A 25734-nucleotide genomic window follows, 5' to 3' on the forward strand; every position below is an offset into this window, starting at 1 on the left:
GCCCTTTCGTCTCAAGAAGGTAAAGACAACTACAAGGCAATACACTGGGTGGGCATTTGCAACCATGGGATGGCGTAAGATCCTCTCCTCTCTTTTGTTGCAGAATGAACTCATTAAGACCCTGTCAGCTGCAATGGAACTGGACTTATTCTGGGTACCTTCTCTAATTGAATCACTTTACAGATGTGGAGGCAACCTAAAGAATAAATCAAAGTTATTAAATATTTCTAATGCCAAGCCCAGAACTGAGGTATTTCTTGGCCGAGCAGAATAAACAGAGACCTTTGGGATTATGTACAATTAATTTATTTTAAAACATAGAAACAATTCTGTATGGGTTATAAGTTAAGCATGAAATGACAATTTTTTTTCTACTTTGAAGGAGTAGAAAACAAACACCAACCAAATGACACTAGCTAAACTGAACAAAGACTTTCTTGAGATTTGTTAACGAAGGAGAAATAAAGCTCAAAATTGGCTGCTTGAGCAACTCTTTAATCATGCACACAGGCCTGTTTAGTTATCAACACTGTTTTTCCTTCCTGCTGATTCACTTGTCATTCATTAAGCGCTGAATGAAACGGAAGAATGACCGTCTCCTCAGGCCAGTACCCACGTGGCAGGCAGCTCGAACCCCCGACCTAACTGCTGTGAAAGCCAGTGCCCCAGATGGTGCAGAGCTGTGCTGCAGGGAGAGCTTCAACTGGAGGAAAAGCAAGTCCCGCAGGAGCCTACGACTACATGTTAGAATGGTTCACTGAGCGCTTTCCCCCTGGATCCTTATCCAGGAACTAGCTGTACAAGAGAAACTGCTCACCCGGTTTAAGATCTAGGACCCATTACACTGTGTTTTCTGTTTTAAGATCTCTAACAGCTTTTTGGGAGATGAGAAAAGAAACTAACCGAGAAATGCTGCTTTCCAAAGACTATTCAGAATAACTGAGCTTTGATCCATTTTGTTTTAAGCCTTCTTCCCAGAGTGCATTAGTAAAATTAATTTAGGGTCAGAAAAGAAGAGCTTTCTTTATCATTTAGATTTGGGGACCTCCAAATCTGGGAGAAAAAGTTCCCTCTTCCTTTTCTAGCAGACCCCGCCTCTCCTCTCTAGCTTTGTTCCTGAGGCTGTGTCTTCAGGCGAAAGCGGCACAGACAAGCACAAGAGGACACTGCACACAAATGTTTAATAGTTCATTGAGATGATGTGAACAGACAAAAAGACAAATTATTTCACAACTATAAGTGGTATCTTACAAATGGTCTATTTCCCTACTAAATATGTGCCCCGCCCCCAAAGTTTTGTTGTTGACCCTATCTATAGTTCTCAGGTAACATCCACATAACATTGTTTTAAACCAAGCCAGGCAGTGCTTGAGGACATGAACATATATTTGCAAACTTTATTTCCAAATAATGACTCTAACGTGAAAGATAAACTGAACTGAATACCCCTTGATTCTGGTGTTTTTAAGCTTTGAACTGGGACTCCTAGTTCGAGATCGGTCACTGTAGTTCCACCTAACAGAAAAAGACACACAGAGGTAGGTTTCCCACAGGGGCATCTCTCTCTGCACCACTAGAAAATCTGATTTACTATAACCCCTAATGATTCCTTTAAGGGCTACAGGACCTACTGTCCAAGGATTTTTTCATTGGCTATGACTAGGAATAAGATTTAGTCATTTGGAATTTGAGCTAAATACGCATTGTTGAGGGGAAGAGACATTTATAAGCCTGCATTATTTTTGCTTAAGAATAAACAAATACCAATCATTTTGTGGCCATCAAAGCTATGCTCAATTGTGTTAGAAATTAAAAATCAATTCTTAACACAAATTTCAACTTCAGCAGAAAATCAGTGCTACTTGGAGGAGTTGGGAGCAGGGGTGAAAAGGCAAAAAAAAAAAAAAAGACAAAACAGGCAAATGGAAATTCCGGTGATTACAGAACCCCATAAGCTCTGCATGAAACTTGTCCCTTATTGATAACTTTATGACTATATCCCTAGTGCCAGGAACAGGGGCCTGCTCCACTAAAACTGTCACAACCATATTACTAGGCTCCAAATGAAAATGACCAGCATTTTTAGACCGGTATGTAAATGTTATTAATTCTTTAACAATGTACAAGTATTAACTTCACTATTCTGTTGCCATAAACAAGGATAAAAGAGGATGATGCTTCAGAATGATTTTGACCTTTTTTTCCTCAAGCCGCGTATCACTTGTAGGCAATGCCACCAAACACCAAGAGAGTCTAGGGCTGTAACGGCCAAGAAGCCAGTCAGAAAAGTAATAAAAACACAATTCACAGCATTTGGTGGGTAGGAGGGAATGAAGGTTAAAATTATGTATAAATAAAAGCTTTAAGACAGCACTTTTTGAGAAAAATAAAGAGAGGATTTGGTGGAGAATTCCATAAACTGCAATGGGTCCTTCCCCCCAAAACCAACAATGGTGATGTCATTCAGCTGATCTAGTCGGCTCCCGATTGTTCCCGCACACCTGGACAACCCACCTTCAGATGACATACCAAATGGACTGGATGTTTAAGGAAGCCAAGTCATTTCAGCATAATAGGCCACAGTCAAACATCACAAAAGATGGCACCTAATATGGAATACGAGGATGCTGGAGTGAAAGAGCCCGAAGACCTTACCTACGAGTCTTGTCACATGCAGACCCTCTGATACGCTTCTCCAATAACTATAAACCTTTCCCGAGGAAGCCTGCGCATCCCAGATCAAGGCTATTTCAAGAATTTAAAACATTAGTGAAAATTCCGGTGAGAATTTCTGCAAAATCATGACACTGCAGATGAACATGGGTGTTTGCGAAGGGTTGTGGAAGCTGTGTTTTTTATTGCTAGATGACTGTTTAGAGTACTCATCCTAAAGATTTCCTGGCTCCTAGAGAAATCACTGCAAATCACAGTTCTCAACTGCTTTGCAGCCTTCACCAGATGAAGAGTTAACACATTCTCTCAGGAAATAAGCAATGACCCACAATTACCCAGTGAATTTCATATGGTGGTAAGAATAATTACAGAGTAACTTCTCATGTTATTACCATGAAACTAGTATAATTTGGAGAATAAAATCAGGAACATATTCCTTTCTAAGTGCTTTTTCATCAATTAAGCATCATTTTCCAACTCTCAATAAATGATTAAATGATATAGGTTAAATTTTAAAACTTTATTAGTTGAAACTGTTCTAAATAGCATTTTTAAGGCAGATGTGAAAAGGTCCACTGGAAGGATAAGCTGGCAAACACTTTTATTCAATACACACATTTCACCCAAGAAGAGTTTACAATCTTAAACAAGTCGCTGAGCTCTAAGCCCGGCAAGCCAAAATTAACTTTCTAATGGTCTCTATCAGTTTTACTTACTAGACATGGATAGGCCAGTTTTAGTGTAAATGAAAACCTGGTTTAAAAAGATGATCTTGCTAAAGGTTAATACTCTCAGCTTTAGTGCAGTCTAAATTCCTTTGCTTGAATAAGAAATCAATACAGTTGAATTAATCAAGCTGTCCACAGGTCTGTGTCATTCCACAAAATGCAAATCAATTTTACAAGTCCCTGGTAAATCAGGTAATTTCTCATGAAGTACAAGAATTGACGATGTTAGAGATCTAGTTTACTTCTAGTTTTAATAAAATATTTGTTTATTATAATAATATATTATAGAATAATATATTCCACTGGGGGCAGGGGAACAAAATGGAAATGAAGTTGAAGCAAGGGATAATGAAACTGAGCAAACTGTATCCAACTAACTAGCACAAGCCAGGTGTTTCAATCTGAGATAAAATAATAGATTTTTAAAATAGTAAAACTTAGCTACTTGCCTATCTAAACAATGTATCTAAATACCAAATTAAGATGATTTAAATTAAACATGCTGCTGGAATTCCTGGACACAAATGGAGCTCCTCGTTCAGTCTCCAGGTAAGTTTCAAGCCGGGGCTGAGCAATGTGAGTGGTGTGTCGGTGCTGGGCATCGGCAGAATGAAGCCCCGTGTTCTGCTACAGTCATTACCAGCAGTGCAAGCTTCACGGTACGAATTCTGACTCGCCTAGTCAATAATCACCTCCGTATCATCTCTTAAGCAGCACTGAATAGTTAGCTATGTTTCCACCCCATTTAAGTATGTTAGTGAAAGAAAAATTCAGAAATGAAGAGGAAAAGTTCCACATCTAATAAAGTAATAAGAGAAAAAACTAAAACAAGCATATGTAAAACATACACACACACACACTACTACTACTACTGTCAAGGGAAAATAAGAACAAGAACAACAAAAAATCAGTGAGTTCAGGAACCAAGTTTCCTCCAAACGTGGAGTCTAAATAAATGAAAAAAATGACAAAGCCCTACAAAAATAAATGGTGGAGGGCAGCAGAATTTCATTTGGTTAATGTGTTTAAAGTGCCAGAATTCACAGAGAGCAAAGCTTGAGGTTTTAAATTTAGAAACACAAGTTCTTCCCCATTAATTCTTTGATTTGTACTTATTTTCACAAAACAAGATTCAATTGGCTACCATATTAGTGCATTAATATTTTATGTTCTGCTCTGTCACTCAGGGGAGTCACTTTATGAAACTGCACAAGTATGTAAGTACATCCTATGTGCTCACCTGTAAAAAGTCGGTTATTCTGTAGCTACACAATTTGGTATCTACTAAATGATACATTCTATTTTCACAAGTAAGGTACAGATGTAATTGTTTAATAAATCACTGAATGCTTTGGAAAGCTTGGAAGCTAAGGAGCCCAAGACTCAAGTCTAGAACTAGGAAAAATATATTTCTGCCCTTCCCTGAAAGTAGTAAAACTACGCAATACAGACTGAAGATGGATCACAAGGTCTCATTCCCATACATGAGACTTTTCAAAAGTGCAAGTCAATTTCTTCTTTCTTTGGTGACACCTATCTTGCTACTCAGGGTCATACTGAATTCCATCAAGTCATTCACTTTTAAGAGCCACTGGACTGATGGACATTCATTATACATAGTATGCTTTAAGCATGGTGGTATCAGTTGAACACAGAACACTTTTTGAGTGAATATAAGCACTGGCCAGGTGTAGGTTTCCCATACTATATTCCATAGCACCTCATGGAATAATATACAGCTCCACCACCCCACAAAAAAGCGGAAAAACCCATTTGCCTTTTTTTCCTTTTTTTTTTTTTTTTTAGTTTTAATGAAAAAGTATTTGCACCATTATTTTTCTTTTTCCTCCTTTAAAAAAGCCTGGTCCATGTGCTTAATGAAATGCCTGTCAGCTGTATTCATTTGGACAACTATACACCATTATTTAAAATATCAGTAGGCAGAAGGAGATGTAGGGAGCCAGTATATGTGGAAATTAACAAAAGCAGAGTTCTGGAAACCCACCCTCCCAAATGAAAATGCTACAAATTGATAGCACAAGAAAGTAACAGAAGGCTTGGTTCTGCACAGCTCTACCAGAGGGAAAAGTCATTTTCTTTCAAAATTACTACAAAGATATCAATACACATATCAATCACTCCCAGAATCCTCCTGCTGGTAACTTTTATAATAGCTCTTAAAGGTTCTACACTATACTCAGTTCTCAGTTTAAGGTTTCTGTGACTCAAAGCTATTATAATATCCATTATAGAAATACTATATGCCAATCTCAGATACGTGCTTGGACCAATCTTGGATTTCATTTTTCAGTTCCATGACAAGGAGCGTAAATTTGAGCCTTCTGTTTCTCCTATTGCTTAATGTAATACAAGACTCTAGTCAACAGAGACACATATTTATCACTTTAACATACATCAATTGCCATACAGAACTACATACTATTAAGAATGAAGTGAAGAGGTAAACAAGTGACACCACGTGTAAGCAGTTGTGTGATGCAAGGTAAAGTGAAATGGGAAGAAGAAAGGCCAAACAACAAAATCCCAATTCTTGCAGCACTGAGTCTGTTAATAGTGCTTACTTGCCCTAATTTTATAAAAATGAAATAAAAATCAGGAAAGGGTAAACTACCTGATTATTATTTTTATACTCATTAATTCTTAAAAGTTAAAGTAAAAAATATATATATTTAAATGGAAAGTACACCAATTTCACTTTATTATTAACCTAATTGAGGAATGGGATGAGGAGAATGGGGTTGAGGTCAGGTATGACGAAAGAGGGTTAGAACTTGTGATGGTAACGGTCCCTTCAAAATTCTGGTGCAGTCCTCAATCACTGCAGCCTAAGTGTCGGTCAAGAGAGTTGAAATCCAGAATACTGAAAGCAGACTTCTGTTCTCCTTTCCGGCCAGTGACTCTTCAGTTACAGTGTGATGAGGTCTACCAAGTTGCCTTTAGGAGGAGTCATACTGTCAGGAAAGAAATTTACCAAGGTGTCAAAGAGCTGAGTTCTCTGAGCATAGGTGTGATCCACATCCGAAAAGCCTGGTGAAGGAGAGATACAAAGACATTCATCAATTGTGTTTAAAACTCAACATGTAACAGAAAAGACTGGAGAAAAGCAGCAATATATAATGGAAAAACCAAGACTCAAACAGGCTTTAAAACCAAAGACACGGGTCCTGATCCGAGTTCTGACTACTTGGCAGCGCTTTAAAATGCACTTGTGTGAAAAGAACCTAGCCAAACTACTGGCACTTCAGGAACTAAATGGACTTCTCTTTTCCTTGCAAGCGTTTTCCTTTTCTAGTCTACTGAGGACATTTCACTCCTTTTCTTTTTCATGCTTCTGACCCTCCCTCCATTTTTTGTTTGTATTAGTATGCATTCATGGATCCTTTTCTTGTTCAGTGTTATATCCATTACTGTCATTGCTCATTTTAGTACTGATATGGTCCTAGGTTTGGCCAGTAAGAGCTCTTTTGAGTTCCTGTTTTTTTGAAACATCCCTACTAAATCTGAGTACTTCCTTATTTTCTGATAACCAAGCTCATCTTCACAGCTCTGGAGTCAGCTATTTTTCCAAGAGCCCTAATTCCTTTTAGTGGTGAATCATATCTAGAAACCAAGACCAGGTGTGCTAATTACCAAGGGCAGTGTTGTTTTCAGGTCTATACATGTATCTATACACATTACATACAGCTTTTTTTTTAACAGAATCATGTTTTTATTGCTAATTCCAAATTTTTAGGAACCTCACAGGATTCTTTTCCTTATCCCATTCCATATTTATGTCTCCCTTCTTTCACTAAGGAAACCAACTCCCAGCAACATCATATTTACTCATTTCCTCAGCCTAAAATACATACAAAACATGGCTTAGAATTACTATACCCATTATCACTACCACCAAAAACTCAAGGTTCTTTCCTCTTGTTTTTAGATTACATCTGAGAGTATATAGTCTAAGCGCTGTACAAAAAAAGGTTTAATTTCAACCCCCACTGTGTGGTAATACTACTACTAATTTGATATACAGGTTTGTTTCCCTTTGTATTTTCTTCCAAGTTTTCCTCTTGTTTTCTTTATTTGTGAAAATGTTGTGGTATGTCTTATTCTTAACAGAAGGTATTGATTCTGTGATAGTATTCTATTGAAGTAGTATCATTTTCATGATATCAAATAATTTAGGAAGGAAGGAAACACTAGAGTTCCTACTGTGTGCTAGGTACTTTAGTTATGACTGCATTTAGTTGTCATAAAAAATAAACAAAACCTGGCTGGTGTAGCTCAGTGGATTGAGCCCGGGCTGGGAACCAAAGTGTCCCAGGTTCGATTCCCAGCCAGGGTACATTCCTGGGTTGCAGGCCATAACCCCCAGCAACCGCACATTGATGTTTCTCTCTCTCTCTCTCTATCTCCCTCCCTTCCCTCTCTAAAAATAAATATAAATAAATAAAACCTTTAAAAAAATAAACAAAAAATAATGAAACAGTTACTATAAATTCCCCTTTCAGATGGGAAAGCTGAGAGAAACTCAGTAATTTAATAAGGTCCCACAGCTGGTAAAGGAAGAATATAGAATGTGAACCTATGTCTATCTGACTCCAAAGCCCATTTATTTATTTTTATTAACTAATATTCACTGAGTGCTTACTCAGTTGTAAGTAATGTGCTAAATTCATTTAATCCTCAAAAGAATATCTTTTACTTTTCTTCACCCGATACCAACAAGGAAATTGAAATTTGTACTATCATTAGATGAACTGTTAAATTATGGTAGAGCCCTATGATGGAATACTACATATCACTTAATGAGAATACAATAGATCTAGTGCAGTTTCATGCAAACATCTCCAAGCCACATCATGAAATTTTAAATTTACAATGCAGAATACATATTTTACATTATATAATGAAACCAGAACACACAAAACTATACATCTATGTGAGTGTGCACATGCATACATATGAAGCCTGTCCAGAAAAGGTCCAACCACTGTTAATATAATGAGAATGGTTTGCCTGACACTGATGTAACCTGGCAGCCAAGGAGAGTGAACTGGAATGCATATGCATGAACAATGACAATTTCACAGTACTAGTCAGTGGGGGCAACAGTTGCCATTAAGTGAGCATGTGTACTGTGTGGCCATCATATTCAAAATGACTGAGCGAGTACAGCAAGGGATCTGCACCAGACTTTGCATTAAAGTTGAACGTTCCTCCACAGAAACAATATGGATGATCCATAAGGCCACAGCTATGGGCAACTGGTGACTGGAAGTTTCATCATGACAATGTACCTGCTCACACATCACATCTTATATGGAGTTTTTTGGTGAAGTGTCAAATCATCCAGGTGACTCAGCCCCCCTACAGCCCAGATTTAGCCCCCTGCAACTTCTGGCTTTTCCCAAAACTAAAATCACCTTTGAAAGGGAAGAGATTTCAGATCATTGGTGAGATTCAGAAAATATGACGGGGTAGCTGATGGTGATTGGGAGAACTGTGTGAGGTCCCAAGGTGCCTAATTTGAAAAGGACTGAGGCATCATTGTCCTATGTACAATGTTTCTTGTATCTTTTATCTTTAATGAATGTCTCTATTTTTCATATTACATGGCTGGATACCTTCTGGACAGACCTTGTACAGTCAATCCTCATTACTCACAGATTCCATATTTGAGCATTTGCCTCACTAAAATGTATTTGTAATCCCACAGTCAATACTTGTGGCACCTCACAGACATGCTCAGAGCACGAAAATTTGAGTTACCACATGTACATGCTCTCAGCTGAGGTCAAATTAGGTGATGCTCTGCCTTCTTGTTTTAGCTCTCATGGTATAAAGTCTATCAGTGCCATGTTTTTTGCACTCTTGTGCCTTTTTTGGTGATTTCACTGCTTACAATGGCCTCTACGTGTAGTGCTAAAGTGCTATCTTATGTTCCTAAGTGCAAGAAGGCCATGATGTGCCTTATGGAAAAAACTTGTGTGTTAAGTAAGCTTTATATAAAAATGAGTTTATGATGTCATTGGTTATGAGTTCCATGTTAATGAATCAACAATATAAATATAGAAATAAGGTATTTTTAAACAGAAACACACATAATGCAAGGTTACATATTGATAGGCTGATGAAAATGTTGTGCCCAGAGGCTTATAGGAACATAACTCTGTCCTGGAGGAGGAATGGTTGAGTATTCATTAATTCAGTGCTCCCGATGATGCTACAGAATGTAACCACAGCAAACAACGAGAACCAACTGTATCTCTACGTCTGTGTATATGGTTGTGTTTGTGTAAAGATCTGTCAGCTATGAATGGATGCACATGAGGAATGCGGAGAGAGATTAAGGAAAATTGGTCAAGGAGAATCTTAAGTTTTATCTGCAGTCAATTTTTTAAAAAAATACATTAAAGAGGGGCAGGACACTAGGAAAACTCAGCAACATGACTACGTAAATGTCAGAGTTGGGACGAAAAAAGGTTATACTGATTCTAAATCTCATGCTCCATCCTAACTACTGTTTCTCTCAGTTAATTTTCACCATAAAATGAAATGAGAAACTGAACAGAGTAGTGAAAACAGGTGAAGCTCAATGAAAGGTAGTATAGTTAGTGGTTTAGGGAATGAGCTATAAACCCAAACTAAGGTTTGAATCCTGGTTTTGCCACTCACTACCACCAACCCTAGACAAGTTATTTTAGCCTCTCTATGCCCCAGTTTCTTCATATATAAAAGGGGATCGTAACAGTAGCTACTTCACAAGGTTACTGTGGAGATTAAAGGAGTTATGACATGTGAAGTACTTAGAATAATACCTGGCCCCATAGTAAGTGCTCAATAAATATTAGCTATCACTTTATCACTAGAACCATGACTGAAGACAATGACTGCTCTAAAAAGAAAGTAACCTATTAGGAATACATTTTTAAGTTAACATAGTACACAGAACTACGGAGCTTTTCCAATTTATGGTAAAGTAGTAGTATTAGCAAAAATTCTCATTTTCTCCTGGATACAAGTTTCTTTACTTATTCTTCCTATTCCTAATAATAAACATATTATTATAGAAAAAAGCATCTCTAAACATGTGAGTTACTGACAGGAGATTGAAGAAAATATCTTGCTGAAATCTATATTTGGTATGCTAAAAGGACATAGTGAATTCTGTGAAATTTTTAAGGTACCCTATTTACAAATGTCACACAGTGCCAAAAAACACTACTTGAAGTAGAAAATGTTTTAAATATTTATCTGAATTCATACTTACATGTCATATTTGGATATTAAACTTCTCTTTAAAGAGAAGTATGAAGACCAAAAAAGGCGGTATGTTCTATAGACCAGATTTGTCGTATTTGAAACATACCTTGCTGAAAATATGCTTAACTGATCAAAAGTATACTTTCTGATAACAAGACACTGCTCTTAAAACTAGCAAAATATTTGAGAGTTCAAGCTTAAAAGGGCCCACAGCCATCAGAACCTCTAAACTAAAGGTTTGTAGAAGTTATTTTTTTCAAAACTAAGACAATGCCAGCAACTTATAAATCATTATCTTTCTAATCCTTTAAATTATATATAACATTAACAAATACTTTGAAAGAACTTCCGGCCAAGATGGTGGTGTAGGTAGATACATTTCGCCTCCTCATACAACCAAAAGAAGGACAATAACACATTTAAAAACAAAAAGTAACCAGAACTGCCAGAAAATCAAACAGTATGAAAGTCCAACAACCAATGAGTTAAAGAAGAAACATTCATTCAGACAGGTAGGAGGGATGGAGAGAGGTAGCCAGGGTGGAGAGGAGTCCCAGCAAGGAGTGGGGGGGGCACTGGGGCGGGTGAGGGGGTAGTTAGTAGACTGGGCAGTCCCACATTTGCGTGCAGATAAACCAGGAGAAACAACTGGGGAGCAAGACAGACTGCACAACCCAGGGTTCCAGTGCAGGGAAATAAAGCCTCAAAGCCTCCGACTGTACAAACCTGTGGGGGTTGTGGCAGTGGCAGAAGAAACTCCCAGCCTCACAGGAGAGTTCATTGGAGAGACCCACAGGGTCCTAGAACATACACAAACCCACTCACACTGGAATCAGCACCAGAAGGGCCTAATTTGCTTGTGGGAAGTGGGGGAAGTGACTGAAAGGCAGTAGAGCGCTGACCAAGCGGTACTGCTCCCTCTCGGACCCCTCCCCCACATACAGCATCACAACACAGAGATGTATTTGCCCCACCCTGGCAAATACCTAAGGCCCTGCCCCTTACTATGTAACAGGTGCACCAAGACAAAAAAAAATATGGCCCAAATGAAAGAAAAGATCAAAGCTCCAGAAAAAAAATAGAACCAAGTGATGAAGAGATAGCCAACCTATTCATGTAGAGTTCAAAACTTTGGTAATCAGGATGCTCACAGAAATGGTTGAGTATAGTTGCAAAATAAGAGGAAAAAATGAAGGCTATGAAAACTGAGATAAAGGAAAATGTACAAGGAATCAAAATGAAGAGAAGGAAACCAGGACTCAAATCAACAGTTTGGAACAGAAGGAAAAAATAAGCATTCAACCAGAACAAAATGAAGAAACAAGAATTCAAAAAAGTGCGGGGAGGCTTAGGAACCTCCAGGACAACTTTAAGTGTTCCAACATCCAAATCATAGGGGCACCACGAGGAGAAGAAGAGCAAGAAATTTATAAAGTATTTGAGAACATAATGAAGGAGAACTTCCCTAATCTGGCAAAGGAAGTAGACTTCCAAGAAGTCCAGGAAGCTCAGAGAGTCCCAAAGAAGTTGGACCTAAGGAAGCATATACCAAGGCACATCATAATTAAATACATTACCCAACATTAAAGATAAGGACAGAATCTTAAAAATGCCAAGAGGAAAGATAGTTACCTACAAAAGAGTTACCTACAAAAGAGTTACCTACAACTCTTCTCCCTAAAAGAGAATTAGTGGATTTCTCTAAAGAAATCTTACCACCAAGAAGTGGCTGGAAAGAAGTATTCAAAGTTGACAAAGGAAGGAACCTACATCCAAGATTACTCTACCCAGCAGAGCTGTCATTTAGAATAGAAGGGCAGATAAAATGCTTCCTAGATAAGGTAAAGTTCAAGGAGTTCATCATCACCAAGCCCTTATCATATGAAATGTCAAAGGGACTTATCTAAGAAAAAGAAGATGATCAAAAATACGAACAGTAAAATGACAACAAACTCACCATTATCAACAACTGAACCTAAAAAAAAAACCCAGAAACAAAAACAAAAACAAACTAAGCAAATAGCTAGAACAGGAACTGATTCACAGAAATAGAGGTCACATGGAGGATTATCAGCAGGGAGGAAGAGAGGGGAAAATGGGGGAAAAGGTACAGGGAATAAGAAGCATAAATGGTAGGTAGAAAATGGATGGGTGGAGGTTAAGAATAGTATGGGAAATGGAGAAGACAAAGAACTTACATGTATGAACCATGGACATGAACTAAGGTGGGAGAATGATGGTGTGAGGGGGTGACGCAGAGTGGAGGGGAATAAAGGGGAGAAAAAGATGGGACAACTGGAATAGCATTATCAATAAAACATATTAAAAATATATAACAAATACTTTGATTTAATTCTAAGAAGTAAAGATAAATTGGATTAATTCCGAAAGGAGTCAAAAAGTTAGGCTGAGGCAAATTTTTTCTTAGAGAATTTAAAAAATGAAATATTCAGTTTATCTATACATTAATGATGTATACATCTATACAAGAAATAACTCATTTACCCTGGCTGGCATAGCTCTGTGGATTGAGTGTGAGCTGCGAAGAAAAGTGTCGCAGGTTGGATTCCCAGTCAGGGTACATGCCTGGGTTGCAGGCCATGACCCCAGCAACCACACATTGATGTTTCTCTCTCTCTCTCTATCTCCCTCCCTTCCCTCTCTAAAAATAAATAAAATCTTAAAAAAAGAGAAATAACTCATTTAATTTCAACCCTATGTGGAGTAAAGGTAAAACAATCTGACAGAAAATGAATTAAGAAAAAGAAGCAGGAACTCTAGACAGGCATGAAACTTATAAAAGGTCCTTGTGCTCATAAATTTTTATGCACAGTACTTCTTATTTATAATACATGAGGCTTCTCCTTATTAAAATTAGCATACAATGTGAATTTGCTCCTCATCTAAATTCACCAATGATACAAAAACAGTATTTTTAAGGGAGTTAATGATAGTGCCCTTAATGGGTCACTTACTAATTAAGTGTTTTATTTTGCTGTTTTCTATAATTATTTCACTTAATTCCCCCAACAACTTGAGATAAGTACTCTATCTCCATTTTATAGATGAAGAAATTAATGATTAAAAAGGTGACTTGCTCAAGGTTGATTTATATTTAATTTTTAATTTTTTTTTAGAGAGAGAGGAAGGAAGGGAGAAAGAGAGGGAGAGACACATCAGTGTGTGGTTGCCTCTCACATGGCCCCCACTGGGGACCTGGCCTGCAACCCAGGCATGTGCCCTAGACTGGGAATTGAACTGGCGACCCTTTGGTTCGCAGCCCTCGCTCAATCCACTGAGCTACACCAGCCAGGACCTCAAGGTTGATTTAAAATTAGCATGCGACAGAGCTGATATCTACACCTAGATTCTAACTCTGAACCACTGGACTATGTTCCCATCTCTTAACTGTTAAACATACTGCCTCCCTTCAGACAATGTATGAAACAAAACCCCACAGGGATTTTCCCTTTTTGTTATTTTTCCTATTGTGTTTGTACTGTTCTCAGTGCACCTGAGGTTTGTTTGAAATCCAAGTAAAACAAACTGTTCCTGACAAAATATATTAGCTGGCAGTGAACAAGGCAGAGACAGAAGAAAGGAGTTAAGCTAAAGGTAAAATAAGCGCTGACAGCCTACCATATTTAGACGACTGCCAAGAAACTCTTGTTCTAAGGCGAACTGTGAGTCAGTCAGAGACACGTCAGTGCTGCCCACCAACAAGTAAAAATAACGGCTCCGGGCTGTGGTTTCCATACATGACAAGGCACATATTCACTTAAAGAACATACCCATGTGCCAGGCTCTCAACTCATGTTATCACTGAATCTGTTTCAAATGGTAAAACTCAAAAGGGTATGACCTTTCTAAAGTGATGTTTATATTTAGATTGTCCATCACAGGGTTGAGATTTCTAACAGCTTGAAAACATTTTGTTTTAAACCATTATGTATTCCACTGTATGGGATAGTTGCAAACAACTGTCTAAATTTTTAGAAGAGCCTGTTGGAGTCATGCTTTACAGCAGGAGTCTGCTCAGCATTGCTGTGCCGAAGCCTACATGTCCTAGAAACAGGACTCCACACTGCAGTCGCCTTGACCAGTAGAGAAGACTTAATTAGTCGTTATGGAAAAAGACAGGGCAAGACCTCAAGGAATATTTCCCATCCCAGTGAAAAACACCACAATTACATATGGTGTTTTTTCTCTTTGAGGTATGGTTCACTTTTAAGAGACAAAAGGAAAAAGAATAATGAAATTAAACTGATACCCCAAGTGTTATTTTATTTCAGAGATAAAGAGTAGTATTTATACTAGAAAACTTCAATACTGCTACTCAACTCTAAGGCACATAGTAACAGCACTGTCATCAAATTGGATTAATAGGCATTCACCGTGTGACCACATCCTATAATGGTAAGAGAAAAGCTGAAAATTCCCATAGTGCAAAAGACTACTACCTTGTTAAAAAGTGATGCTATAATAGTCACTTACTCTAACAAAAAGATCCTTGAAAATTTACCTGATTAAAGCTCTGGGTCCTGGAACTTCTACAAATACCCCACTTTATTACAGTGTAGTAAACTCTAATAATTCATTAATACTTAATGAGAGTACTCCTAAATGAACACCGATGTTTAAGAAACATCAGTCTGTTTCTTTAAGAAACACTTGAATTTCAAGTACAATTTGTCTTGAACTAGGATAACCGGCACATAAAAATTCCCATATTCAGGAAAGAGATAATTCATTTTCTCTGTTCCCAGAAGATTTATTTCATTGCTTACCCCAGTGCTGATCTGGTGACACCGTACCACTCCACAAAGAACAAAATTGGAGGAAAAATTATTCAACCAACAAGTGTTATCTTATATTAAGTACATCAGTAATACAGTTTGCATTTTAAAACAATGCTATACAAGTTAATTCATTTTAATCATGTTCTATTGTCATCTGTTTGCATAATGATGAAGCAACTGGTGTAACAGGAAAAACAAACAGATGTATGAGCTGGTGACTAATGCTTGGGAAATAACCTTGTAGCAAGTTATCAGAAATTCTGCATTCTACCTTGCAACTTACTCCACTGTTTAGAAGAATATCTCATCTGAAGTTTCATTTAAAAGGCACCAAAACCCAGCCTCCCAAATGCTAGCGCATCTGGCTGAATAAACTACACTGGAATACTTACCTAGAGCTGTAAAATCTGAGCCAGATTTGAATAGAGCTGAAGCGAGCAGCTGAAACTGTAAAAGAAAAACAGAGCAAATTAACTGGCTAAGCACATTAGAGGAAAATAACTTCTCTAATTTTGACCATTTATTAGCCACTGTATGTCTCTGCACTTAAGCCTATTTACCAAATAGTAGCAAGAATAACACATTTAGATTAAGGAATATGCTGACTTTTCTGTTGGACTGCTCATCTTTTCCAAAATACTGGAACAAGTCTTGGAATTATTTTAAAAATTTATTAAAATATGTGTTTGTTAACAAACAACTATTCATCTAAAATAAAGAAGAAAATTACTCATCTGGGAGTCTCACATATGGATAGATTGGTGTCCTGGACAGTTACTGAACTCAGTATATGTATTCTCATTTCAAAAATAGATACATGTATTATAAAACACTTGTCTCTGCTGTGTAAACCAAACTCTGAGGAAAACAGCATGATTATGATGTATAGGGCATTCATAAATTTCAAGTTAGACTGGGATTCCATGATCACATATGATTACATTGTTAGGTTCAAAGGCTCAAAAAGGCTCAAAGGCCTTTTTCTACACTGAAATAACATAAGTGTTAATTAGATTCCCAGGCTAGCCAGTCAGTTAGTTTAAAACAGATACTGTAACTGAACAATGACAAAACAAATAAGAAAAAATACTACTGCAACACTGGTCATTTAACAAATTGGTAAAACTGTAGGAGAACTATTTATATTTATTTGGAATGAGTACAGTACAAAACAGGCAAGATAAAGGAAAGAGGAGGTCAGTGAGTAGAGTCTCAATGGAGTCGCTTGGCAATTTGCAAGGCTTGAGCAGCTGATACCTGATTCCTCAGGATGTATGATAAACCTTTGCTTCTGCCTTCAAAATTTCAATTATCAACCACATGAATATATGTTAAGTCCTGATTAATAATCCTTTGAAGGTCAGAAATTGGACAAATATTCCAAAAGTAATGATCTAAGCAAGAGTGAGGAAAACGGGATGAAAGGAAGAGTTAAATACACAGGGGTGGACAAAAATAGGTTTACATTTGTAATATACATAATAATGATATAAGAATAAACTGTTTCACATACTCACAACTGTAAACCTACTTTAGCCCACCCCATATGTACAACAGAAGTTCTTTATACATGCTTAGGTATCAGTCCTCTGGCAGAGATATGTAGTGCAAATATTGTTTAGTCTGTGGCTCGCCTATTTTTAAATAATGTCTTAATGAAATCTTAATTTTACTGAAGTCCAATTTATCAAGTTTCTTCTTTGATGATTAGTTCCTTTGTGTCATGTCCAAGATATATTTGCCTATCCCAAGGTTGTGAAGAAAATCTGTTTTCTTCTTGAAGTTTTACTGTTTTGGGTTTCATATTTAGACCCATAAACCATCTTAATTTCTTGTGTGTGCAGTATGAGATAGGGGTTGAGATATCAGCACCATTTGTTAAAAAGATTTTCCCTTCCCCAGTGGACGTAGGTACCCTGGTCCAAAAAAAAAAAAAAAAATTGACTCCATAGATGTGGGTCTATTTCTGAACTGTACTCTGTTCCACTGACCTACTTGTTTACCACAATGTCCTGACTACTGCGACTTTATACAGAGTTCTGAAATCAGATAGTATGAGGCCTTATGCTTTTTCTTTTTCAAGGTTGTGTTGGCTAGTGTGGGACTTTTGCATTTCCATATAAATTTTAGAATCAGTTTGTCTCTTTCAACAACTAAACCCAAACTTCCGGGCATACTGTTAAGGTCTGAATTAAATTAAAAACTAATATGGGGAGAATGGGCATCTTAATTTTTAGTCTTTCAAGCCATACATGCGATATATCTCTCTGCTTATTTAATTCCTTACAATAGACTTATTACTACACATTTGATTATTTTCTGATATTAATATAAACAGATTTTTAAATTCATCTTCTAACTGTTCATTACTAACTTAAAAGTAAATGTTTTTCTTTTCCTACCGAACTTGAATTCTGTAACTCTGCTAAATTCACTTAGTGTATTGTTTGTAGACTACATGGGGTTTTCTATATATACAATAATGTCACCTGCAAACAATTTTACTTCTTTCTTTCTAATCTATGATGTTTATTTGTTTTTCTTACATGGTAAATAGAGGATGTCTGTTGACATATTTTTTATAGATGCCCTTTATGAGATTTAGAAAGTTGTTTTTTTTTATTTCTAGTTTGCTAAGAATTTTTATCCTGAGTGGATTTTAAATGTTGTCAAGTGCCCCTTTCTTCACTTACTGAGATGACATACGGTTTTTCTCTTTCACTCTGTCAATGTAGTGAATGACTGATTTTCAAATGTGAAACCAACCTTTATTCCTAGGCTAAAACCCCACCTGGCCTCTGTGCCTTAACGTTTTTATATTTTGCTGGATTTAAGTAGCAAAATGTTATTAAGAATTCTGCATTTCCCTGACCGGTGTGGCTCAGTTGGTTCGGTGTTGACCCGCAGAGCAAAAGGTTGTGGGCTCCATTTGCAGTCAGGGCACATGCCTAGGATGTGTGTTTGGTCCCCTGGTAGGGGCATGGGCGACAGGCAACCAATCAATGTTTCTCTCCTTTTCCTTCCTCCCTTCACCTCTAAACAAATAAATGAGTAAATATTTTTAAAAAAGAATTTTGCATCTATATTTATGAGGGGTATTCGTTTGTTATTTTCTCTGCTTGTAATATCTTTGTCAGGCTTTAATATCAGAGTGCAGCTGTTTCATAAAAGAATTTAGAAAGTGTTCTCTCTTCCTCTGGTTTCTGAGAGTCTGTGTAGCACTGGTATTTTTGTAACTTAAATGGTTGACAGAATTTACTGATATAGCCACTGAGGTGCAGAGTTTTCAGTTAGAAAGTTTTTAATTACAAATTCAACCTCTTTAATTGACATGAAGTTATTTAAGATTTTTCTAATTCTTCTTGTATCTGCTTTAGTAAGTTGTGTCTTTTAAGGAATCTGCCCATTTCATTAAGTTGAATTTGTTGACAAAATTATTCACAATATTTCCTTATTACCTTTTAATATATGTAGACTCTGTAATGATTTCCCATTTTCATTTGTGATGCTGGTAATTTTTCACCTTTTTTTGGTAAGTCTTAACCAGGGGTTTACCAACTTTATTCACCTTTTCAAAGAACCAACTTTTTGCTTTTTAAATCTTTTCTATTGTTCCTATTTCACTAATTACCTTTCTTCTACTTATTTGAGGGTTCAGGTATCAGGTGATATTACTCAATCTGAATAAATCCAGACTTCTTCCAAACTCAGACCTGACTATCCAACTCTCACTTCAATATCTCAAGTTGGCTGTTTCATAGACATCTCGGCTAAAGATATCCAACTTTAAACTCCTGATCCCAATCAGGATTTCCCACCCACCACCACAAACCAGCTCTATCCAGACCATTTTCATTTGGTTGATAACTCCATTCAGTCGGGTCAAAAACCTTGGAGTCATTTCTTTCAAACCTTAAGTTCAATCCATCATAAAATTCTGTTAGTTCTACCTTTAAATATATTGAGAATCCAATCTATTTCACTTCTCACTATTTCTACCACTACTCAGGTCTGAGCTACAATAATCCCTTTCTTAGTTTTCTACAATCTCCCTTTTGGGTCTTTCTGCTTGAATCCTCACTCTCCTTCTTTAGTCTATTCTCATTACAGTAGTGAGAGTGATCTAATCAAAACATGAAGCAGATCATGTCATTTCTCTGCACAATACCCTGAACTAGCTCCTCATTCACTTGGAGCAAAAGTCAAAGTCCCAGCTAACTAAATCATTCACAATCTGATCTTCAATCTCCACTCCTACCTCTCTGACTCCATTAAAAAAAAAATCATTTATTTTTAGAGAGAGGAAGGGAGGGAGAAAAAAGAGGGAAAGAAACATTGAACTGTTTCCTCTCACATGCCCCCAACCCAGAGACCTGGCTCGAAACCGAGGCATGTGCCCTGATCGGGAATCAAACCAGCAACCTTTCAGTTAGCAGGATGACACACCACCCGCTAAGGCCCACCAGTCAGGATTCTGACCTCACTTCTGACTACTCTTACCCATTTCACCTCTTCTTCAGCCACAATGGCCTCCTTGCTGTTCTAAACAAATCCAGAATGCATTCAGCCTTGTTCTAGCTAACAACCATCTCCAAGTTATCGTCTTAGGTCATGTCCTTCAAGTCTTTGTGAAAAATGTCATTCCTAAATGAGGACTATTATAATCATTCTATTTAATAAAACTCTTTCTTTCTTTTTCTTTCTTTCTTTCTTTCTTTCTTTCTTTCTTTCTTTCTTTCTTTCTTTCTTTCTTTCTTATCTATATGATTTTTATTTCTAATAATATTTCTAGTTAATATCAGAAAATAATCAACTTCCCATTTCTCATTCAATATCATTCTGATCTCCCTTCACCTTTTATTATTCCTCTGTACCTAAAAGATGCCTAGCATACTGTAGGGACTCAATACACATCTGTTAAATGAATGACACCAGTACTCTGGAAGCTCAGCAGAAGTGTCTTTAATATACAATGTGCAATATTAGTTGAAAACTTGTTTTTCTTGTTCCTTCTCTATATAGAAATCTCTCTGAAAATGGTAGAGTTGATTTAGGCATATTTTTCTTGGGCCTTTCCTAGGAAAAAATGTCATTTTCGTAAGGTTTACTAGAAACTCATCATTAATTTAGCAGCAATGGTCTGGAGACCAGACAAAAGCCAAGAACAATTATTTGGTATATAATGTTAGTCCACCATCATTTATTTCCCCAGTAACAGGGAGGACACTGATCACCACCATGATGATAACCACCCCCTAAAAAAAAGAAAAACTCTAAAAACCACTTTTAGTTGCTGATATATTCATTTAATATAGAGAAGATTTTGTAAAACATACCCTGAGAACAAAAACAAGCTAACAAATCCTTATGGATAAAACTTTTAAGAAATAGAATGAAAAGTCTGTGGCATACAAAATCAACATTTGAGACTATTAAGGAAAGGAGACAAAGAGAAACCCACCACTAAAATGTTTAAAAATTGCTCTGTTTGAACTTGAGATACCTCCCTGTCCTGGTTTTTCCCATTAGCTTAGCATTAAGAACAAACTGTCTGTTTTCTTTGGCCTACTTGTAGCTCAAACAGCTGAAATTATTTCCTTGGCAATATTTTGTTTTGGTTTGGTTTTAAGAAATAAGAGAAAAATTAATGTTTCCAGGTTATAACCATTTCACACTAACTTTCAAATGCATGGTCTAACAAAATGAACATTAGTGGCCTCTATGTTCAGTTATAAACTATAACAATGAAATCAAATATATTCTGCTAATTGACAAAACTGTGATGATAACTGCCCCTATTTCAAATAGTTCCATGAACTGACCGAAGACTCAAGGAAAAATAAGTAACTGTGTCCCTTCAAGGGGGTTCTAAAGTGTGTCCTGATGATTCCTCACCCAGTGAAGGGTATAACCAATACCAAGCAGGAGAACAGGACTTATTTTCACAGCAGGCAACTATGAAAGAGTATTTCTTTGTTTTGGTGCCAAGGACATTCAGGCTTTACTGCTTGAAAGTACAAGGAACCTGGTTCCTAAAAGTGATTCGATATTAAATCTGAAACCTGTGTCAATGCTAAACAGAGAAAAGCACTGCTTGATGTTGCTGTTACAAAGCCAAAGCAAAGCAACGGCTAACAGGGAAACAGTTGTAAGGAACAGAACTACATGTAATCAGTACCAATTCTGTAAGTGGATTATGGTGCAGATGCTGCTAGATGAACTATGAATAAGGACAGGTGGCAAAAGGAAAAAGTGACAAAAGGAATCTCAGAAGTAAGTAAAAGAACAGGCTATAAAACCATGAAATTTGTTGCAGGTATAGTCACATAAACAATAATATTAAGTCTTCTGCTCTAGTCCATATTATGTAACAAAAAAACTGAAAAGTAATGATCTGCTAATTTCTCAAACTTAGCGACTACTGATGAGTAAAGTTAGTAGCCTATAGTCAAACTATCCTGCTACAACATTTATACAACTAAATATCAAGGCAGCAAGGATTCTACTCCCACCAGCCTCTCTTTCTCCTACAGAAAAAGGGAGTTTTCTTTCTTTTCTTAAAGTATAAACAAAAAAGTTTATATTGAACCATTTTGTAATCCCTGAGTATAAGAAGCATGCGACTATGAGAGTAAAAATTTCTATTTCCTTCCCAATGCACAAAACTAATGTCTACGTTAAAACTTTATATCTGACCCTGGCTGGTGTAGCTCAGCAGACTGAGCGCGGGTTGCAAACCAAAGGGTCGCTGGTACGATTTCCAGTTCAGGGCACATGCTTGGGTTGTGGGCCAGGTCCCCAGTGGGGGCCACATGAGAGGCAACCACACGTTGATGTTTCTCTCCCTCTTTCTCCCTCCTTTCCCCTCTCTCAATAAACAAACAAACAAATAAACAAATACATAGAATCTTTTTAAAAACCCAGAACTTTATATCTGAGATTCCTGTTCTAAATGGATCAAGGGGTTTTTTCTGTGTGTGTGACTTGCATGTTATATCACATGAAAATAAGCCTATTCAATTTCTATTTCATCTGCTCTGCGCCACTTTTAATATTATTAGTGTTATATTTTTCCTTTAAACATCTAAGAGCAAAATCAGCAAATATAAGATGGAAAGACTTTTTTTTAAGAGCTCAATTTCTTAAGTTTATTACCACCTTTACCTCTTTTGTCTCTTCTGGGTCTGAATGATCCACAGTTATATAAAGATCGTTTTGTAAGTATTTCAGTGCACTAAGAGGATCCATTTGGGCCTTTTCTTCAAACCTAGAAAATGTAAACAAGAATAATTGTCTGGAGTTATAAGAAAACATCAGAAATGTCTTTCAGAACTGAAGTGGAACACTATATATGAAGAGTTAGTGTGAATCTAAAAAAAAAATGGCTTTTGGGAATCCAGAAATAAGAAGAGTGCCATGTACACAGTACAGATATGGAGTCTCTGAGATGTAATGGTAATGCCAGGTGGTCATAGGCAGGTATGTTCCTGGAGACTGGCAAGAGCACTTCCTAACCTCCTCTTAAAACCATAAGCTAAGATAGCCCTGGCTGGTATGGCTCAGTGGACTGGGTGCCGGCCTGTAAACTGAAAGGTCACTGGTTTGATTCTCAGTCGGGGCACATGCCTGGGTTGTGGGCCAGGCCCCAAGTTGAGTAAGTGTGAGAAGCAACTGATCAGTGTCTCTCTCACACATCAATGTTGCTCTTCTGTTTCTCCTTCCCTTCCCCTCTCTCTGAAAATAAATAAAATAGAAAAAAAACCCTATAAGCTAAGATAAAATCAATGACAAAATACAGTGAATATGATGAATATTTTACATAAACTGCAAAAAGCCAAATATGTTTTAGAAAAAACAAGTAGAGAGCCCTGGCTGGCATAGCTCAGTGGATTGAGTGCAGGCTGCAAACCAAAGTGTCGCAGGTTCGATTCCCAGTCAGGGTACATGCCTGGGTTGCAGGCCATGACCCCCAGCAACCGCACATTGATGTCTCTCTCTCTCTCTCTCTCTCTCTCTCTCTCTCTCTCTCTCCCCCCCTCTAAAAATAAATAAAATCTTTAAAAAAATGTTTTAAAAATCACCAACAGATGTTTAAAAAAAAAAAAAGTGAAAGCTGCCACCAAATCTCTTAAAACAAAACAACAAGTAGAGATAAAATAAAAATACTTGGTTAGATTTATACAATATACTCACCCCCACCAATGAAGATGTTTAACAGATATTTTAGGAACAGAAATGAATAGTTTCTTTTAATGAGTATTAATGAGTATCATTAACACTGGTTAGATATTTTTAATGAGACTATTTCTGCACCTCAGCCAGTTATAATAATAACAAAACTGCAGCAACTTATTAAACACTGTCATGTGCTTGATACTTTATCAAGCATGTATCACCTTATTTATCCTCACAATAATTTTAAGATGGTAAGTTCTATTGTCATTTTTAAATTAACAGATGAGAAACTGAGGCCCTGAGAATGAATCTGGCCTGATAAAAGCTAGTAAGTGGCAGAAGTAGAAACTAACACAGGTCTATCTGATACCAAAGCTGAAAAGGAAAGAATCAGTTATCTTAAAAAAAAAAAAAAGTCTATTTGGGACTCTATGTAAATAAGAAAATGTCCTTTTATTATAGCATAATTATATATGGATTTATTTATAATAAATTTGTATGCTCTTCAAATGTACACAAAAAAGAAAAACTGGCATTTAATTTCATATGGGAAATGAAAATAACGAGCCTTTCACAGGCTGCTGGCATCAGTCATTTCCTGTCTTTAGAGCTAATCTCAGTGATAGGGTTACCTGTATTGCAGGCAGGGGCAAAGACCAGCAAAATGTTACAGCTCTCTTGTACTAGACAGTACCATGATTGTCAGCCAGCCTTACAACCCTCAGAGGAGGGTTCCTTAGCCAGAGCTCAGGTTACTCTACCATCTTGTCCACAACTGATTAGACCAGACTTTTGGAACCTGAGCCAAAGGCAATCATTTCAAGCTTGATCAGCAGTTTATAAAGTGGCCTCGCAGAATTACTCCCAATAGGGTTACTCCCCAGGGAACTATCTTCTAAGAAGATACTCTTTCTTAGAGAATCAGAATGTGAGACACAGAGGACACATAAAAGGCAGACAAAACACAGAGGTGGTAAAGACAAGAGATGATAGATGCCTTCCCTTCCTTTCTTCCTACCTATCTATGTATCAACTGAAGCCAAAGAGATAAGGAGTTACCGATCTCTTTATCCATTTATTTATCCATCCATCCATCCATCCATCCATCCATCCATCCATGAACGTTCATCCATCCATGAACGTGATAAGGCTGAGGAAAAGCAGAGTCAGGAGTAACCAGTAAAACAGGAGAAGCAGTCAGAAAGAAGCAGCAACAGGCTTGGTTCCAAGAAACACTCCTATAGTAGCTCCTAGCTACTAGAATCGGCCCAGTACCCTAAACGATTCTCCATTATGCCTCACTGTTCAAATGCTGAGGAAGTGCCTTAATTCTCTGGATAGTCTCTTAATAAATTCTCTTTCAGTGAGGTCTCCTAAGTATGTCCTTCTCCTTTGCAATAACCTAACCAACCTAACCTGAAATAAACTAACCAAAACACACCTACCATCCTATTAAATCCAGCAAAGAGACCAATTTCCCTGAAAGTTATGTTTTCTCTTCTTTTTCTAAGCTTTTTTTGGCCTGCAAAAAATTATCACTGGATTTGTGTTTGCAGTCTAGAATTATATTTCAGCTAATAATTCTGCCCTATAAAAGGAACAGGAATTAATGCTATTTCTTCCTTTTCTCCTTTTCTATACCCTAATCATTAACAAGTTTGGAAACTTGAATGTTATAAAAATTAATAATAGTGGCACTTTATTTACTGTATCATGTGGAACCATTAAGAATCAGGAGACACTTGGCATACAATATACCTCCCTCCCTCCAAATTTATACTTTAATGAAATAGAGTAATTGCTTTCCGTAAGAACACAAAAGTAAATATGGCAGCACAGCAGTACAGGGTAAGCTTCTATATAATGAAAGACCTGGTATCTAATTTAACATGAAATTTGAATTAAAAAGGTAATTTTCATGTTCTATCCAATTCATAGAAAGCTACTTCTATCTATTTTGCCTGCAATGTAATAATGCCTCCCAAACTCTTTAATTCATCTAAGAGGTGGTAGAACACAGGGTAGGCTTTTTCAAATGTCAGAGATGGGCCTTTTACTGTTTGTTCAATTTAGTAGACAAGATT

General features: G+C 37.0%; 1 protein-coding gene across 7 annotated transcripts in view; it reads right to left on the reverse strand.

Moving 5' to 3' along the window:
• Positions 1-1162: 1162 nt before the first annotated feature.
• The window catches only part of MKLN1 (muskelin 1), a 335011-nt gene continuing 310439 nt past the window's right edge, over positions 1163-25734 (reverse strand). For all 7 annotated transcript variants that reach the window (XM_045855614.1, XM_045855612.1, XM_045855615.1 and 4 more), the window contains 3 exons: positions 22640-22742; positions 15868-15922; positions 1163-6449 (listed from right to left, as the gene is read on the reverse strand). In XM_045855614.1, the coding sequence (XP_045711570.1) occupies positions 6328-6449; positions 15868-15922; positions 22640-22742 (280 nt within the window). In that variant the 3' untranslated portion in view covers positions 1163-6327. The remainder of the gene's footprint in view (positions 6450-15867; positions 15923-22639; positions 22743-25734) is intronic.

This window comes from Phyllostomus hastatus, unplaced genomic scaffold (assembly GCF_019186645.2).
Source record: "Phyllostomus hastatus isolate PE091 unplaced genomic scaffold, TTU_PhHast_1.1 phas_scaffold_114, whole genome shotgun sequence".
Taxonomy (NCBI): domain Eukaryota; kingdom Metazoa; phylum Chordata; class Mammalia; order Chiroptera; family Phyllostomidae; genus Phyllostomus; species Phyllostomus hastatus.